This window comes from Balearica regulorum, chromosome 6 (genome assembly GCF_011004875.1).
Source record: "Balearica regulorum gibbericeps isolate bBalReg1 chromosome 6, bBalReg1.pri, whole genome shotgun sequence".
Lineage (NCBI taxonomy): Eukaryota > Metazoa > Chordata > Aves > Gruiformes > Gruidae > Balearica > Balearica regulorum.
Window position 1 is genome coordinate 41,934,857 of NC_046189.1, and position 17,797 is coordinate 41,952,653.

At 47.4% G+C, this 17,797-nt stretch overlaps 1 protein-coding gene across 3 annotated transcripts in view; it reads left to right on the forward strand.

The window, feature by feature from the left end:
- The window catches only part of GALNT13 (polypeptide N-acetylgalactosaminyltransferase 13), a 205,012-nt gene that overhangs the window by 40,236 nt on the left and 146,979 nt on the right, over positions 1 to 17,797 (forward strand). For 2 of the 3 annotated variants that reach the window (XM_075757377.1, XM_075757376.1), the window contains exon 4: positions 15,471 to 15,639. In XM_075757377.1, coding sequence (XP_075613492.1) covers positions 15,471 to 15,639 — 169 coding nt within the window. Of the gene's footprint in view, positions 1 to 15,470; positions 15,640 to 16,475; positions 16,579 to 17,797 lie in introns of those variants that run through there. The other variant, XM_075757378.1, reaches the window with a different exon arrangement.

Below are 17,797 nucleotides of genomic sequence, written 5' to 3' on the forward strand. Positions count from 1 at the left end.
TAGAAATGCAATTATTTCTTTTGAGGTTGTTTTCAGTATTTGGCTCTTTTCTATTATCCTTTCTACTTACCAAATCCTGGTGCATTACCTCTTGCTAGGAAGTGACAAATTAGAATCCCAGAACCCCGGCCTGGTTTGGGTGGGAAGGGGCCCCCCAGCCCACCCAGTGCCACCCCTGCCATGGGCAGGGACACCCTCCACTAGCCCAGGTTGCCCAAAGCCCCATCCAACCTGGCCTTGACCACTGCCAGGGAGCCAGGGGCAGCCCCAGCTTCTCTGGGCACCCTGTGCCAGGGCCTCAGCACCCTCACAGGGAAGGATTGCTGCCTCCCATCCCATCTCCATCTCCCCTCCTGCAGCTTCAGGCTGTTCCCCTTGGCCTGTCACTCCAGTCCCTGATGAACAGATGAACTAATGTCTAATTTTGCACAAAGCATAACCTGGCTGTAGGGGACACCTGTGTGTCCTTGGCGGCTATAGACCCTATGGAAATTCATGCTTCCCTCTTCGCTTGCTCCTTTTGTTGGAGTTCAGTCTCACTTTCTCAGTTACGGGGTGCAAGTCTAGAAATGACCAACTCGGGTCTAAAATTCAAAAGGTATGACTTGCTGGAGCAGTGTGCCTTCCCAGTGGCAATCTTCCCGCGTTCTTTTTTTGTAAATGATGACTTGCAGTAATTTGTGACATGATAGCACAGGACTTATTGCAGCCTCCACAAATTAGTAAGTTTAAACTAGTCGTAAAAAGGAGATTTGTTGCTAAGCAGACACCATAATTTAGGTCGGCAGGCCCGGGCAGGGAAGTGTTTTCCTTGATAACGTAACACTTTTGAGTAGCTTTTCTTATAAGGGAAATGGAACTATGATTCTTCTGGGTGAAGAAAAATTTGGGTTTGCATTTAATTTTCATTACACTTAATAATGTTTGTTAAAAAGGTATATCAGCTCTTACAATCAAGTCACATTTAGCCGATCCCTTTGCAGTAAGGAAATATTTCATTAAAACTGCTTTTCCTGTAGAAAACCATTCCGTAAGTGGAACATAGCACCAATTGGTGTGAAAATGCAGTGTTTTAAGATGCTGTGTGCTTGTGGAGATGGAGATCCTACGGACAGGCTTGGCTGCCTGGGCGCTGCTGTGACCGAGGAGGACCTGGCTGTGCACAGCCTTTGCTGTACAAAAAGGGCTGGTTTTGAAGGGGAACCTCCCAGGCTGCGGTTTGTTCAGGTTTGCATCCCTTTGCGGAGGTGGGATTCGCCTGCCCTGACTTCCCTCGGGTGCACAGGCTGCGTGCCGGGGCGTGCAGCTTCCCCGTGGGTCCCTGGGGACCCCATCCGGGAACGGTCCCTCCTGCCGCCCCGCGGCCCCTGGAGACTCGGCAGTAAAAAATGCTGCAGATCTCCATTCCCCTCTGTGAATGGGTTTGTCCCTTGCTAGCGAGGAGGATGATTTTTTTTCAAGGAGAAAGGAGATTTCTTAAACAAGTAACTTAAGGTTTGTTTTTTGTGTTTTTTTTTTTTTTTTTCCCCACCAGGCAGTGGCTAGTCAGAAAGAAGTTCCTTTTTTTTTCTTTCACTGAAATAACATTTTCTAGGCTAGACCGAAGTACTCTGTGCACAAGTGATTGATGCCTGCTGCCAAAATATGACATAGTTACCCAGCAAGCCTTGTCTCAAATACCAGTCAGGGTAACGTAGGGTGCTCTGCTCGCATCCCGGCTGCGGGCTCCCAGTGTGTCGATTCAAGTGGCGGTTGTCCTGGAGGCACTTCATCCTGGTGTTCGTAACCAAATGGACTTGTACGCACGGGCTCGCTCTTCCTCAGACGCACCTTCGGGCTGCTTTTGATAGCTGTGGGCGGGTGCGCAGGTAGGGCTCTGAAGGAAGGGTGATTTCAGAGAACCCCAGCCTGGTTTGGGTGGGCAGGGACCTCCCAGCCCACCCAGTGCCACCCCTGCCACGGGCAGGGACACCCTCCACTAGCCCAGGTTGCCCAAAGCCCCATCCAACCTGGCCTTGACCACTGCCAGGGAGCCAGGGGCAGCCACAGCTTCTCTGGGCACCCTGTGCCAGGGCCTCAGCACCCTCCCAGGGAAGGATTTCTGCCTCCCATCCCATCTCCATCTCCCCTCCTGCAGCTTCAGGCCATTCCCCTTGGCCTGTCACTCCCTGCCCCTGTAATGGTTTGGGGACGTAGAGGAGCAAACCTGCTGCCCTCATCCCCGCGACACTGGGGGATGTCCCACGAGCACCACAGGCTGCCCTGCTCCTTTTCCTGACCCCCCCGATGTCTGGGGAACGCTGCGTTTGGGCACCCTCAGCACCTTCCTGCTTCTGACTGGATTTGGGAGGGTAAAATTTGCCGTTGGTTGGAGGGAGGGAGGGAGAAGGACGATGTTCTCAGCATCCCGCCTGCTTCCCGCGTGGAGACAGGGGGGCAAATGGTGGGGGCAGGGGACTGGGGACTTGCTTGCAAAACTTGTCACAGAACAAGTAAGAAAATTCCAGAAATGGTTTTTCTCTCCAAACTTTTGCCTTGTTTAAGTATAGCACGGCAGACTAAACCCATTGAGTTGTTCAGCCCTACGGGAAGAAAGTACAGAGCAGCCACAAAGAATCTTTTTCTAAAGATTTACTGAAGATAGGCGTAAATAAATTCAGGCAGCTATTAAATATTGCCTTTTTAATAAATGTGGAAAAAGCGAACCTGTTAATGAAAGCAGATGAAATGCTGAGGTAGAAAAACTGTATGTCAGCCGGCCAAGGGGGTCAGGGAAGGTTTAAAAAATAAAAATAAATGAGATGCCTCTCACCTTTGTTCCGTTCAATTACTGTCTGCTTAGTTTTGTTTTGCAGAAGACTGGTTTGACTGTCACTGTTAATCTTAACATTGGTTACTCTACCTTTACTTCGGTATTTTTGGCTTTGTAATGGTGACTTTTTTTTTTAAATAAAGAATTACTCCTGAAGCAAAAAATGGCTCCATCACACGACATCAGCCTTATTGGCCTTCCCCGACCCAAAATGCGTGGCCGGCCCATCCTCGGTCTGTTTGCTTCCATGTGAATCCTCTCCTTTTCTCCAATTTCTGTCCAGTTTATTTTTTTTCCTACCATGGAGGAGGCAGACGAGTAGGCTGAACTTGCTGCTGATCTCGAAGCCTGGTTCTAAGTTTCTGTAAGCCGTATTGCAATTAGAAGAAGTTGCCAGCTTGCCTGCCTCGCTTTATGCGGCTTGGGTTTTATCTTTGTGTGTGGAAGGACGTTACCCAGCCGTTTGGGGTGAGTGACCCCAGGACCGCGGGTGGGTCGGTGCTGGTGCTGGCCTGGCACTGCCGTGGGTGCACTGCCCACTTGCAGCTGTAACCAGGGGTGCTGAAGGCAGGGCAGAGCCGGGCAGGGGGGGTTTTGGCTTTGACGTTGCGGATGGGACCTGACCGGTGCTTGCGGGTGCCCTGGGGGTGCTGAGCCCCGCTGCAGCCCCAGCAGCATCTTCCCGTGACGGCACCTCGGAGACAACTTCTGCTCCTTTTGCTCATGAAACTGGAGTACAGCGAAGCCAGTGGACACCATATTTGGGAGTAATGTATTTAGAGTTTCTTCTTTCAGGGCTCATAACATAACTATTGAGATTTTGCAGAGGCTAATGTTTCCCCACGCCTTGGCTCAGCCTGCTGAAGTCTGGTGAGCACCTAATATCCAGGTTTTCACGTCGCTTCGTTCTCTGCTTTCCTTGAAGTTCGTTATTGTGGGAAACTAAAGCAAGCAATACCTGGAGATGCTATATATTCTTTAAAAAAAGATATGAGCCTTTCATTGTCACATTTGTGAAGATACTGTTTATTAACTGATTAGATATTTGGAAGGGAATGGGCTAGGGTGGATAATTAGTTTTATCCTCTTGAAAACAGTTTCAGTGCTCAGCCCAACGACTTCCTAACTTTCTAGTCCAGCTGATTTGCTGCAGAGAGCAGTTATGTTTCTGAACTGCATTGAGCTGGGAGGGGATTTTGCACTTTTAGCAGAATCTAGCAGTAGCTCTTCCTGCAGTGTATTAAACCAGGCTGGGAACTGTGGAGACCTTTTAACTTTAGATTGCAGCGTCAAACCGTGGGGTTGGTTCTCAGGAATTTATGAAGAATGTTCAGGAATGGATGCATTTTTTGGTGAGCAGATGCCTCCCTTCAGATCTGCTCTCTTAGAAATGGCAGCCAGTATTTGTAAGTAGACTTCACATCCATCCTAAATGGTATTTTTTTTAAAAAATCTGCTGTTCAGTTTTTTTCTCTCGCTCCAGACCTCCTTGTACCTCTTCAGGCATTCTGCCTTGAGGCTACCGGTAGCAGAGTCAGCGTAGGCCGCTGTGTCTCTACACAGCGTGTGTAGCAGAAACCCTAAAAACATGTATTTATGGCAGAAGTTACAATGAGTTCTGATGTTTTTAGCATTGGAAAGCAACATATTTTTTTTTTCCCCTTGGAATCATGGAACTCTTATGTTGAGAAATACTATGAAGTAAATGATCTATTTAATGATGTTTATGACAACTTTACAGGATTTATTGTTACCATATAATTAAAATTAGAATTCTTTATGTTCTGGATTAAGATAAGTCTGTGTGTAGTTCTGAGCAGCAGGGATACATCATGTAAATGGCAAAGGGCTGCGAATTGATCCCTTAGTTTATTGGATTTTGTACGGAGTTTACGGCATAAATATCAGGTTTATATTGAGATTCTTATATCCACTATAGAGATGCAACCGCGAGAGAATTGCTTTTCAAGATTTGGGTTTAAAAACCAAACCAAGCAACCAAACCCCCCAAAACCGCAGCCTTCTGTGTAGCAGGCTGCCAAAGGTTGCTGCGATTCAGATCATGATGCAGGCAGAAATATAAAATAGCAGCGATGGAGGTTATGACGTATCCCACCACGTCGCACCACTCCCGGTGACTGAAACTGGACGTGTGCTGGGTGACGGAGCGGGACTGTTCCTTAGCTTCAGCGTGCTTTTCTCTCTGACGTCAGAGCGAAGGTCTGATGGCTTTCCCTGGGTCCTGGCTGGATGGTGCTGTGCGTCCCCGTCGCTGCAGGGCTCTGGCGCAGACCGTACAGCTACGAGCCGGCTGCTTGAGCAAAGCCATTGGAGAGATGGAGTTGTTACCTGCCAGCTGCCTTATTGAAAGCACAAATGAAAGAAGACCACGAGCAGCGTTTTGGGGCCTTGGGCAGGTGCTGAGGTGGTCTTTTACCCCCGAATGTCGTTTGGCAGTAGGAGAAACCCCGAGGTAGTTATTCAATACTGTATGACAACTTTTTGTTAAAAAGAGAAACAAAAAACCCAAAAGCTAATGCTCTGTCACATTCGGGACGAGTTAAGAGTTGAAAACCCGCAATTCTCCTGTGTGAAACTGCACCAACAGTAGTTTCAGTAATAACAAATCATTGTTGTTTGGAAAATAAAATTGTGTTATTTAGAAAATAAGGTTGTGAACTGTGTGTAGATAGATCTGATAGGGAGGTACATACTGCTGTTGTTTTTAAAGCAATGGGGTTGTCGGCGTGAGGGACGCCTCCGGTGAGATGCAGGGGGAACGCCGTGGGGAGCCCCCGGACGCCGTGGGGAGCCCCCGGACGCCGTGGGGTCTGTAGGCTGCACTTTGGCATCTGCCGCCGGTTTTCATCGTGCATGGCAGCCGCCTCCGTGGCTGGGATTACAACAGGTTGTGGCATGTGGACAGGCATCCCTGAGCCTTCAGATAGGCACGCTGCGGCCGCAGAGCCCGCTCCGTGTGGAAATCCAGCGTGGTGTGGTCTGCGGCCGGGCTCCTGGTTTGCCCCAAGAAACCCAGTGCCGGTGGCCGGGGCAGCAGGCTGCGGGAGGAGAAAGCTCCTAAAATTTGCAAAATGGTGTTAAACTGCACGTAACGGAGCCACGGCACCTCCTTGGCGGAGGGAGGAGACGCTTGCAGTCACGTTTCATCCCCGGTGGGTGCCCGGGCAGCGGAGCGGGGCTGAGCTCGGGGTGCACCCCCTGCACGAGGGCTCTGCCTTTAGCCGGTGTGCACAGCTGGAGATAGCGCCCAGCGTCCGAGACCCGCCCGCGCGTCTGCGTAATGTTCCTCCGAGAATGAGACAAGAACGATTGATTTTATGCCTCGTATTAGTACCGTAGAAAAATATAAATCAGTGATAATGAGGAGCTGCATAATGCATAAGCTGCGTCTGGGTGCCTGCGCTGCTGGAGGCAGCGCCTGGGCAGCGGGAGAGGCAGGAGCCAGCCCTGCCTGCTGCCCGAGTCCCCGTTACGCTGCTGCCTTTTTAATTGATGTATTCCCGTCTCGATCAAAAGTTCATCTGTGAAATTAATTTTTCGTCACGAGTAGTGACAGGTTATCATTTATTGAGATAAAATGCGAATAGCTTATTGGTAAATGATCTTCTACGTATTTATTCTGTGTACAGGGATGTCCGAGAAGGCTTTCCGTATCGGGCAGATGGTGATTGCACGTGCCTTACACCCCTTCAGCTGCTGTTCCCTGTCTCTCTGCGTGCGGGGGCACCAAAGAGACCAGCAGGTTTTTGGGGTGTAAGTGGGTGTGCAGGGGGGACCCAGCCTTGGCGGGACCCAGCCTTGGGGGGACAGACCCCGCAGCAGCGTCGATGCCTTTGCAGCGCTGTCTGTCACTCGAAAGCAAAGTGCAGGCGTTGCAGTTGAAGTCTAAGCAAGGAAGGTGAACGTTTGGGGTGGAAGAACAACCGAAAAAAAGCACAGGTGATGAGTCCGTACATCTTCTGAGCGTTGCCAGGCGTATTTGTGCAACAGTCCCTGCGCAGTGCCGTGGCTGGGTTGTTAAATAAATTGAATGCTTTGAAATCTATTGGGCTCCGCTTTTCCCCCCTCCACCTTCTTTATCTTGAATTTTGTGCTTTTTATTATCCGCTCTGCCGCAGACCTCAGCACTTCTAATAAGCCCTTGTGAGGGGGTTGTTTTCGTTTCCAAAGGAGGCCTATCTCTGCTGACAGATGATGAAAAATGTCTGCAGGCAGAATGCTGGAAAAATAGCATTTTTATCCTTTATGGGCATGCTTCACGTCAGTTCCATTATCCCAGCGTGCACCAAGATGGTCATTGAAGAGATGAGCTGTTAATTCTTGTGCTTGGAGGTAAAGCTATTTTTGATAGACGTATTGTATTTTTTTTTTATAAAAAAACACACTTCAAAAATATTTGAAATCCGTTTCAGTATGATAACAAGCAAAACTGCTGAATCACTGCTCCTTCTTAGTTGCAACTGTTAATAGAGTTAACTGAAGCAGCGTGAGGCGCGTACAGATGCCTCCTCCCAAAAGCGTTAAGTGTCGACGGCTCCTTTGGAAATTACACAAGAGTGCCAGGGTGTAGAAGTCTGCGGAGAGGTGTAGATTGCTTTGCTTTCAAGATCTTGAAAGATAATCACAGAAGTAGTGTTCTGCTGCAGATTAAAGCAGCCTCGTTCGCTTTGCTAGAAGCATATGAATTTATGCCCTTGAAGGACAAAAGCTTTTTTTTTTTTTTTTTTTTTTTGTGTGCACTGATTTCACTGAGTGAAGCCAGTGGTTCAGACAGGCAGGCAAGGATGATTTCAGGTACCGTTTGACCTCTCTGTGGAGAGAGACTAGATTAAATAATTCTACCGCTTGGAAAAGGGGCAAGCAGAGAAGGATAAACCGAGGATTTGTAAAGGCATAAATAGGCAGAGAAGGCTGATTGGGGATTCACTGTGTCTCCCAGGGTAAAAACCAATGAAAATGGGAGCTGGCAAATCCAAAGCAAATAAAGGGATGCTTTTGGTTTGCCAACAGTGCTCAGGTAAGTCATGCAGCTCCTTGTCAAAAAGAGAAATGGATTTAAAAAGGGAATTCACGTGCTGATGGCGATCCGTGGAACGGCCCCCGCCTCGCAAAGGGAAACCTCTGGAAGAATTACTTTAAAACCTGTGGCTTGTCTTTTCTGCCATGTTCTACTAGTTGGTCTGAGGCAGCGTACTAAGCCAGACAGACCTTTGTCTTGGTCTAGGAAAGCATTTGTCGTCTCATGGTTTATCAGAAGCTTTTCCTGGATGGGCACAAACCAAAGAAAGGGTTTTGGTTTGGGTTTACCAAATTATAATATTGATAACTGGAAGAGGCCTGAAGACACTTCATCTAATCAGTTCTGCTGTCGATACTGTTTATTCCTGTGGTATTTCTAGTTCTGCTGTGAATTACTTGACAAGTTTTTCTTAATTTCTGTGCTGAATCGGGAGCACAGCCTTTGGCTTTGGCCAGGAGAAGCCTGACCTCCTCCGTGCCTTTGGTTCTCCGGCTTTAGCCGAAATCTTTGCTCAGTTCCCCGCACATACCTCGGACTTCATCCACCTCTGCTCAACCCGTGAATCTCTTAAAGAGCATCACGTCTCCAGTTTGTATGTGTTTAGCTCATGAAAACTCTTGGATTTCCTCAGGTGTATCAAAGGTACAAGTATAGTTCATTAACCTTGTTGCTTGCGTTTCATCTAGGTTTCCTTGAAAAGCTGTAAAAACTCTCTCTTCAGAGGCTTCAAACCAAATATTTTTCTTTAAAAAACCCAAAATACAACAAGCAATTTATGCTGTGGGTGTTTTAAGTCCAGTTAATCATGTCCTGTGGTGTGCGGGAAGCTTAGGTGACCATCTGAGATCCGCTTCCATCCCTGTTCTTCTCTCTTTCTTTCTTTCATCTTACATTTACGCAATGACAAGTAGACTGCAATTTCCAGTTCATTTATCAACGTGATTTACAGAGGAGAAGAGGAACCTAGGTCTCTATTTTGTTAAGGTTTCCACAGCGTGAATTCTTAACGTGAGAAGATGGAGCTAACGCAGCCTGTGAGGACAGCAGAAGCGAGGCGTGTGTGTCACCTGCGCCCGGCAGCAGCAGTGGGACGGAGGTGATGGCAGCTGCGTGCAGCCGTCCTGCTCTTTGCGTTGTTTGCCATTTCAGCTGGGGGTGTGTATGGACCTGTGTAAATATGCGCGTGTAGGTAATTACATATGTGCATGAAAGCATTTTTGTCCTGCCTTGTTGCTGGACCCTTGAGTGCCTCTCAAGCTCATCCCCCTGTGTCGGGATGGACGGGCGTCTTTCGCATCCGCAGTCCGTGTTGCCCCGACTCATCAGTGCTGAAAGCCAAAAGCTTTCCTGATGTCGGTACCCAGATTACTCGAGCTGTGACTCTAAGGGGCTTCTTTAAAAAAAATCACATTACTGGAACCATTTCTGCCTTCAAGGCCCACGTGACAGAGCACCTCTGCTAAAGCACAAGCCATGGCGTGCTTTGTCGAGGGAGCGCCGAGGAAATGCCGTGGGGAGAGCATCAGGCCTCAGCGGCTCCTCCAGGTGTTGGTTCTGCTCCTCAGCTGAGGTATCTCTGGGGAAGGACAGGGCCGTGACAAACGTGACCTTGGCAGTTTTGGAATATTTCAGTTCCTTCAACTTTCCCTGTAGTGGAGTATTCCCTTAAGTATTGCAGATATCTAAAAAATAATTGTTTTGGCTTAGCATCATCTCATGTAACTAGTGTACAGGAAAGATACTTAATGAGCTGTGGTGGTTGCTGAGGATTAAGACATTATTTGTAAATTCACTAAAACATATTTAGGCCTGTGTCAGAGATACCTTATGAAACGTTCATGTTTACAGAGCCGGCAAAAAGCTGTTAACGATGGACTGAGACTCATTTCACTCTGCGAAGGGCAATATGGTCAAGGCAAAAAAAATCCAGGCAAGCTGGAAATCTTGTGTATGAATCACAATACGGTATTGTAATTAAGTTTTCATAAAAGTGAGTTGGTTGATGTGGTATACAAAAGTCACTTTCCCAGTTGCTTCAGCCTATAAATCCTCGTGCGTTTTTCATATGTCCCCTCTCACTGGGGCCGGTTTTGAGCCGGGTGTTGGAGGTTTGTGTCGAGGTGCCCGTGCTGGGGGTGGGGATGCTCCCCAGCTCCCCGAATCCACGTGCCGCCCACACTGCTGTCTGTCTGGTACCCCCTCATCCCCAGCATCCCCCCCGCCACGGACACACGGAGGGGCCCCTCTTCCTTCTGGAAAGGGGCAGATTCCCCGATTTCAGGATTCCTAAACTTGAAAGAATCTTATTTACGTTGTACAGACTGTTAGTGCCAGAATACATCGGTGACCGTCGCTGGCGGGAGGGGCTCTCCTCGTGCCCTTTGCCAGCGGATTACTGGGCTCTCGGTTTGTGGGTCCTCCCACGCTGCCCGAGGGGTCGCCGAGGAGCTGAGATGTTCTGGCGGGTGAACGCCTCGAACAGCGCTTTGTGGGTAAGATTTCATGCAAAGCAAGTCAAACGCAAACGAGTTCCAGAGGCTTTTGCTGTACACGTGGTCAAAACCTGCCCCGGCGCTTAGGAACGAGGTGAGGAACAGCGTGAGACAATTGCCAGCACTTGTGTCCCTGAAGCTCAGGAACGTATTGCACAGTGAATAAAAACTCGATCAAATTACCGGGGATGGTGTGAAAGACCAGCACAAGCCCATGGAGACGCATCAGCAAGGCCAGATCACCGAGGGAGGCAGAAATAGCGGAGTGACGCGTGACGTCGAAGTATTGTACAAGTGTACCAGCTAGAGGAAAGCCTGATAAGGAGTGAGGTGGGTTTTGGTTGGGTTTGGTGTTTTTTTGTTGGTTTTTTTGTTTTTTGTTTTTTCAAAGAAAAAGCAAGTAACAGATGAGTCAGTGTTTTTTGTTTCCTTTTTGTTTAGCTTTTTTTAGTATTCACTAAAACTTTCAACTTACGAGCAGCAGAAGCACTCCCAAACTATTTATGGATCAGACATGCTAATAAGCTCCTTGATAGACAGCCAGGTAATGTTTATATAGAAAAATTAAATACATCTCTCAGCTTCTTCCACACTGGCTTCAAGGATCGTGGCTATCCCTGCGTCCCCCCTCGGGTCCCCATTGCAAGTTATTTCAAATAGGAGCCCGGAGGTGAGTCCAAGTCCTTCGAAACGTGCCAGCGCTGGCTTTTAGGGTGGGTTTGGAAGGGATGCTCCTGACGGGGACGCACGGCTTTGAGGTGAATCGCCTCCTTCCATCAGGGAAAAAACCTGGAGGCAACAAGGATTGGAAAATCTTAGACCTTTGCTAGTTGGAGGATTTGTGTGATTTTTAGGAGCATCTGGGCAGCCCCTGTTTGAGACTGGACTTTCCGTTGCTGCTGCAGAGGGAGGGAGTTACTCGCTCCGAGTCATTCAAAGCCAGTGACCTTCACAATGCTACGGAAAAGAAGTATCAAAGCTATGTAGAAAAGGTTGTTTTGACAGTAAATTCCACGTGATGTTTTTGAAGACGCACTCTGTAAGGAAAATGGCCTGCTACGCTCAGTTTAGCTCATCAACACCGGTGCAGGTGGATAATTCGTAATCAGCAGCGTGCATTCACTGATTGGTGCCTCTTTCCGTTCATACGTTCTGAATACTTTAAACCCAGATTTTTTTTTGTTGTTTTTTTACCCTGTAGATGAGGGGATTCTGTGTTATGTTTATGTTCTCTGATTGAAGAGCGTGCATGTATGTATGTGTTTTACATAAAGATTTTGGTATGGAAACTTGAGTGCAAATTTGGTATTTCATAAAATGTTCTGATCAGTGTGATTTGAAGTAACATACTGTCCTACTGAAGTGTGCCGTGCTTCCTAGAAAGAGAGTAAAGCAGAACATAAACAGTTGGTGAAAAGACAACATCAGTATTTGGAAAAACAATAAAAATTGTTTGGTTTGGTTTGGATAAATAACAGATCGTTCAGTAGAAATATTTATAGTGGCTTTGTGCATTTAGAAAGCCAACTTGGGTTACATACCTGGTGTTAGAAAACTTGACATTATCTTTAGATTCTCAGATCTAGTCAGTGCTAGCAAAAATTCAATTTTCTGTGAAAAGTTTGGTCAGATGGAATATTTGCAAAAGAATCGTAATTGGCTAAATATTCCCGCCATCTCCGGTATTATGATGTTTGCTTGGTTCTTATTTTAATATTTTACATATTGTCTGGGAAATGGAAAGTGTTATTTTTCCTAACTTGGATCTGGTTGGATCGTTGTGTGCTTTGCGTCTGCTGGGTGTGAGGCAGTTGCGAACCGTTTCTTAGAGAGTCTCGGGGCTCAAAACTTGTTTATTCAAATATGGGAGAGAAAACGCAAGAAGAGATGTTCCTGGGTATGGCTGCAGTTACACCTCTGAAAATGCTGGGGGGTGTGTGTGGTTGGTAATTCGTAAACCATGTGCATCTTCTCTAAAGATTTAATAAGCTGAGGTTGTTGCATTTTAACCGTGGCAGAATTAAATAGGTCTCTCCGTCGGAGATATGCCTAAGCTGTGATTGAAATGTAATCTGATAATACTCTGCTTTGAATAAAACCGTAAGAGTGGAAAGGCTGCTTAGGAAATTTCTGATGAGTTTTATAATAAACTTTGGGACAGGAAAATCTCTGGGAAGTTCTATCTTGATGGACCTTAGTAAACAATAGAAGAACACAGAATCTTGTCACAAAAATTAGTTTTTCAGATGAAGGAATAGATAACTCATGCTTTCAAGCAGAAGAAACAGAAGTTTTCAGGGTGAGTTTAATCTGTCACAGGGACTCGGTACGCTGCCGCGGAGCTGGGACTTGTAATGCCTTGGCGGGGAGTTTACGCTGAGGTGTAGCATCCTCTGCAGCTGCCTTCCTATGAGCCGGGCTTCCAGTACGAAACCCTTCGCTGTCAGTATTCCACGCGTTTCAGGGAGATACAGTTGGGACGTTTGGCTTAGTACAAGGAGAGGCATGTGCGAATTTACTGTTGTAATAATGACTCTGCTAATAACGGGTTGTTAAATTCTTTTTGTCCTCAGAGCTAGTAGGAACCCTTAAATACAGCTTTGGAGGCGGAAACACAAAGAATTCCTCTTCTAAAAGATGATCAGACTGAAGCATCCTGCAAGGACAGGCTTCCTTCACCTTCTCCTCGCTCCTTTTCCTCCTCAGAGACATTCATCCCTTTTCTGAGGAACTCCTTCCTTTCCATTTACATTGTGTTTCTCGGGGAGCAAGCCCTCGGCCAGGTTTCTTTCTGTGCTTCTCGCCTGGTTTTCCATGGTTTCAGCAGTTCACACTGGCTCTTTTTTTTTCCTGCTCCCTGCTGCTCTTTAGATAAATTTGTGCCCTCTGCCTCTCCCAGCAAAGAGGAGGCAGAATTTATTCCCATAAACCAAATTTGCAGCTGGAGGGACTAGCTTTTCAAATTGCAGTTTCGGAGGAGTCTCTGCATCTCTCCGGAAAGCGATGATATAGCAGAGTTTAATTACCAGCCATTAATCCCAAATAGTTTACGTTCATATTACACATTACATAAATACACCTTATGAAACGTTCCGAGAGGAATTTAATGGCATGTATAACGGAGAATTGCGTGCGTACGTGTGCAGCGCAGGTTCCCGAGGAGTTCCGTGGGCGCAGCGTTGCGCTGAGAGGCAGCTAGAAGCACAGCACAGCTACCTCCTCCTTACGTCTTCCCGGCGGTGTTTCTAAATGCTTTTGACTCTGAGATGTATTCTCCAAGAGGAAATTCCGCCCGTTAGGGAGCGTCTGTAGCAGCGTAGTCATTCATTCCTTTCCCAAAGCCAGGTGAGAGGTCCAGCCAGGTTTCCACCCGCATCTCCAGCACGCGTTGGGTGCTGGTCGGTGCCGCAGCCCGCGTGGCCGCGGGAGGATGCTGCCGACCCCAGCGCCTGTTAACCCCGGAGCCTGCGCTTAGGAAATCCCGTCGGAGCGCTTCAGAGGCGCTGCGTTTAGGATTTCAGCATCTATCTGATAGCAATTTCGTCTTGGCGCGTAATCATGGCGAAAGCTAATCATTTCTGCCTGTTGCAGCATGTAAAGGTGCTGGTTCTGATCAAAGGGAAGGATAAAAAGTGTATCGTGTAACACTGTAAAATGTGCTTTGCTCAACTGAAGCATAAACTGCAACTGCAGAAACAAAATTTTACATCCAACGTCTTTAATATTTATTTTTAAAAAGCCTTTTATGTAAATTTATGATAGGTTGTTCTTGCGAGCCCCGATGTCTGATTTGCTTGGAAAAATAATTTTTTTTTTTCATTAAAAAGTCACTGTGCATTTTGTAGAAAAGAGTTTATTCTTCTAGCATTTTGGTTTTTTTGGTTGCAAAAAGAAAAGATTTAATTACTCTTCAGCTAGTAGAGAAGCCTTCATAAGTGACAGTCTTTCAAGATACTAAGCATCAAATATTTCAAAGTAATTGTGAAGCTAAAGATGAAAACTGAATGTGATGGCAGGCCAACGAACCCCAGGCTGCTCGGCACCTTCGTTAAGAGAGAAGGGCACTGTTGGTTGTGGCACAGGAGCGCCCAGCGGGAGGTCACCCCGAGCATCGGGGCTGCAGGCACGGGAGGGATCGGCTCTGCTCATTGCTAGAGACAAATTCATCGGTATTTATAATTCGGCCTCAGTCCAGAGGCCGATTTAAAGTGTGAATGTAAAAGTAGTTAAAAATTGCGGTGTTCCTTGTTCCGTTGGTCGATACAGCGTCTGAGTCGTAGGCAGCTGGGAGGGAAATTGGTCCCTTTGCTTAGCTGCCCGCTGAGGTTGGAGGAGGAACCGATGGTGATCCTGGTGGGTTTTGGTGGGCTTTTGCTGTGGAGTAGTGACTGTAATTATTTCTATACGTGGGATGTTTCCTTTCTTCTCATATACTATTTCCTAAAAAGGCAATCTGTGTCTTGGTTCTGACTGTGGGCTTGTATGAGATGATACTATGATTTTCCTTAAAATTCAGAATTGGCTGTACAAATACTTCTCAAAACTACTCTCTGATAATATGTAAAGGATACTCTGGCAGGGTTGGGATACTGTTGTTTTCAGGATGGATTTTTTTTTTTGTTATTGCAGATGAATTGATTTATTTACTCGCAGGGATGGGATTATGCTATCACATGCCTGGTAGTTAAAACTAAATTAAAAAAGAAAAAGCAGTTGGTTAGAATTAGTTTAATATACATGTATATTTTCATATATACCTATATTTTCAAGAGTTATAGAAGTGTTTTCCAAACCTTTCCTGTCTGCAGAATCTCACAGAGAATCTGGTGGTGTGCTCTGTAATCCTGGTGTAAATCTCTCGAGAGTCATGTACTGTCAGTGCGATGCAACCAAAAGCTGCAAGCGACCGAATCTGGGTTTTTTAATCACCTTAGAAAGGAACCAGATACTTCTATTTGGATCTGAATTTATAAAACCTCATGGTGGAGCATTGCGATGTGGTTTTTGTTGTTTTTTGGGGTTTTTTTTAACATTGCTTGTTGAATGCCAAAAATTGCAGATCCCTCGTGGTGAGGAATCAGATACCCACGTACTAAAAATTGCCTTTTGCCATTTTGCGTTACAGCCGTTATTTCCCGAAACCAAGAAGGACCTGGAGAGATGGGAAAGGCTGTGCTCATTCCGAAGGATGACCAGGAGAAGATGAAAGAGCTGTTTAAAATCAACCAGTTTAACCTCATGGCCAGTGACCTGATTGCCCTGAACCGCAGTTTGCCCGACGTGAGGCTGGACGGGTGAGTCCCTGCCGGGCACGGGCTGCGCCCGCCTCCCCCCACCTTCCAGGCACGAGATACCCCCTGCCCCAAGGGTAATTAGCAGGCCTAATTAGCAATGATTGCCTGAGGAAGCTATATGAAAATGCCAGGGGTTACCGGTTCTAGATTTGGCGTCTAATACAAACTTTCTTAGGAGAAGTGTTACTGCATCGCAAATGTTGTTAGCCTGCGCAATTTTTCTTTTTGAACAGCGGAAAAATTGTCAATTTAGGGTGATGGGTTCACATTGCAGTACGTAATGAAATGCCCACCTGCAATAATTTAAATATTTCTTTTTTTTCTTCAGGGAAAACTTTATTTCTTTATTTCAATAGAAGTAGAAGCCTTACTTTAACGATAGACCTTGCTCACCACCGCCGTAGGAGATGCTTCTCCACAGCACGACCGTTTGTGGTTTGGATCTGCCAGGTTTCCGTACAGCACCACCTCAGCTCGTTGCCAGCAAGGACCTATCTCACGAAACGGAAGCGCGGGAAGAGCTTTATTGCTCGTCGCTTCTTTGTCCTTCGGCGCTCGCCCTTTGCGCGAGTGGGAGGGCGGTCGTGACGAGCTGGCGGAGCCGCCTTTGGCGTTGACGTGGTTCCAGCGGGCGCGGGGCGTCCTGCAGCCGTCCCGGGGAGCGAGGAGGGTGCGAGGCTGGCACCGCTCGGCTGGGGGTTCCCTAATTGTTTTCTCCACCGCGATGCTCCCGGCAGCTGGCCCAGCTCGCAGGAATCCGCCCGGGAACGGTCAGGTCAGCGGTAGTGCTCCTCTCCTGCGCAGCCTTTGCAGCCCACGGAGAAACCAGCCCCGAGTGTTGCACCCGCTAGAGCAAGGGGGGCACGTGCAAAGCCCCTCGGTCCGTCTCGGAGAGCTTTCTCCTTTCCCTGCGAGCAAGCGCGGAGGTTGGAAAAACAGGTAAAATGCTCAATTTAATGGGTTTGCTCAGTCAATGGGAGATGAGCTATTTCATACCGAGAGAGATCTGTCTTAACTGCATTTCCGTGGTGAAGTTTCATAGTCTGTGTTGAAAAGACAGAAAGTATTATGGGATTTAGAAAAACAATAATTTTCTTTTCTCATTTTCCTCTTCAGACCGATGCTTTCTGTACATATTCTGTCTTTAGGGAGTACTAAATTGTTCTGAAAGCCAATTTATAATGCTTTGCTATTAAGGAAGAGTATGATTTTATGGTTAATATATTTAGCGTATGACAGACAGACATATTTTTATTGACATGGGGGACAAAGGCATCTGACTTGCACTGGGTGTCTAACTCACATTACAAAGGGAAGCTTTTCTTTCAGAGGCCAGGAAGTTTTCTGTGGCAAAACTAGATGATTAGAAGAAAAAAAAAAAAAACAAAAAATGTTCTTGCTGGGCATAGTGGGAAATTCGTAATAACCTGCGTAGCTGTGGATACTGCTGTGTTAGGAGTAATCACGAGCTGAGGAAAAGATCAGTGTTGTCACGGTGTAAATGTACTAAATCAGTATATTGCACTAAATGCAGCAGCAAACTGGAGGCCAGAGAGATGAAATTTTGCTGGGAGGTGGTTGGGGTAAGGGTGACGAATTGTGGGGGGATGGCAGAAGGGGAGCGGGACGCGGGCAGGCTGCGGCTGCAGCGGGGCAGCCCCCGGGGACGGGATCAGCCCCAGGGAGCTCCGCATCGCCCCGTTATTTGCAGACTGTGCGCTGGGAAGCGGCCGAGCTGTTCTCCGTTTCTGTAGTGACGCTGAAGATCAGAGGAGTGCAGGGCACTTATACAGGAATAATTAACTCTCGGCATGACTCGACCTTTTTATTGTATGTATCGCATGCTCCACTGCCTGTAAGTGGCGTTTTCGCGTTTCTCTGAACGTACGCTGTGCCGTTATGTCGCGGTCTCCGCTCCGGCTCCCTGTGTGAGCAGTTAAGGGTCCCTGTGCCGCCGGGCTGCGCGGGGTCCCCGGGGCTGGGGGAGCCCAGACGACGGCAAAGTGCTGAGTTCTGCTCCTCCAGAGCAGCCGTGCAGGAGGCGTCCCTGGCAGATGCAGCGACTCCCAGTCTTGGGCTGGTTTAAGGTTGAGATGTTGGAAAAGTGGCTGATTGCCTTTTCCTCGGTGATGTCCTCTTCCTGCTCCCGGGGGTGTCC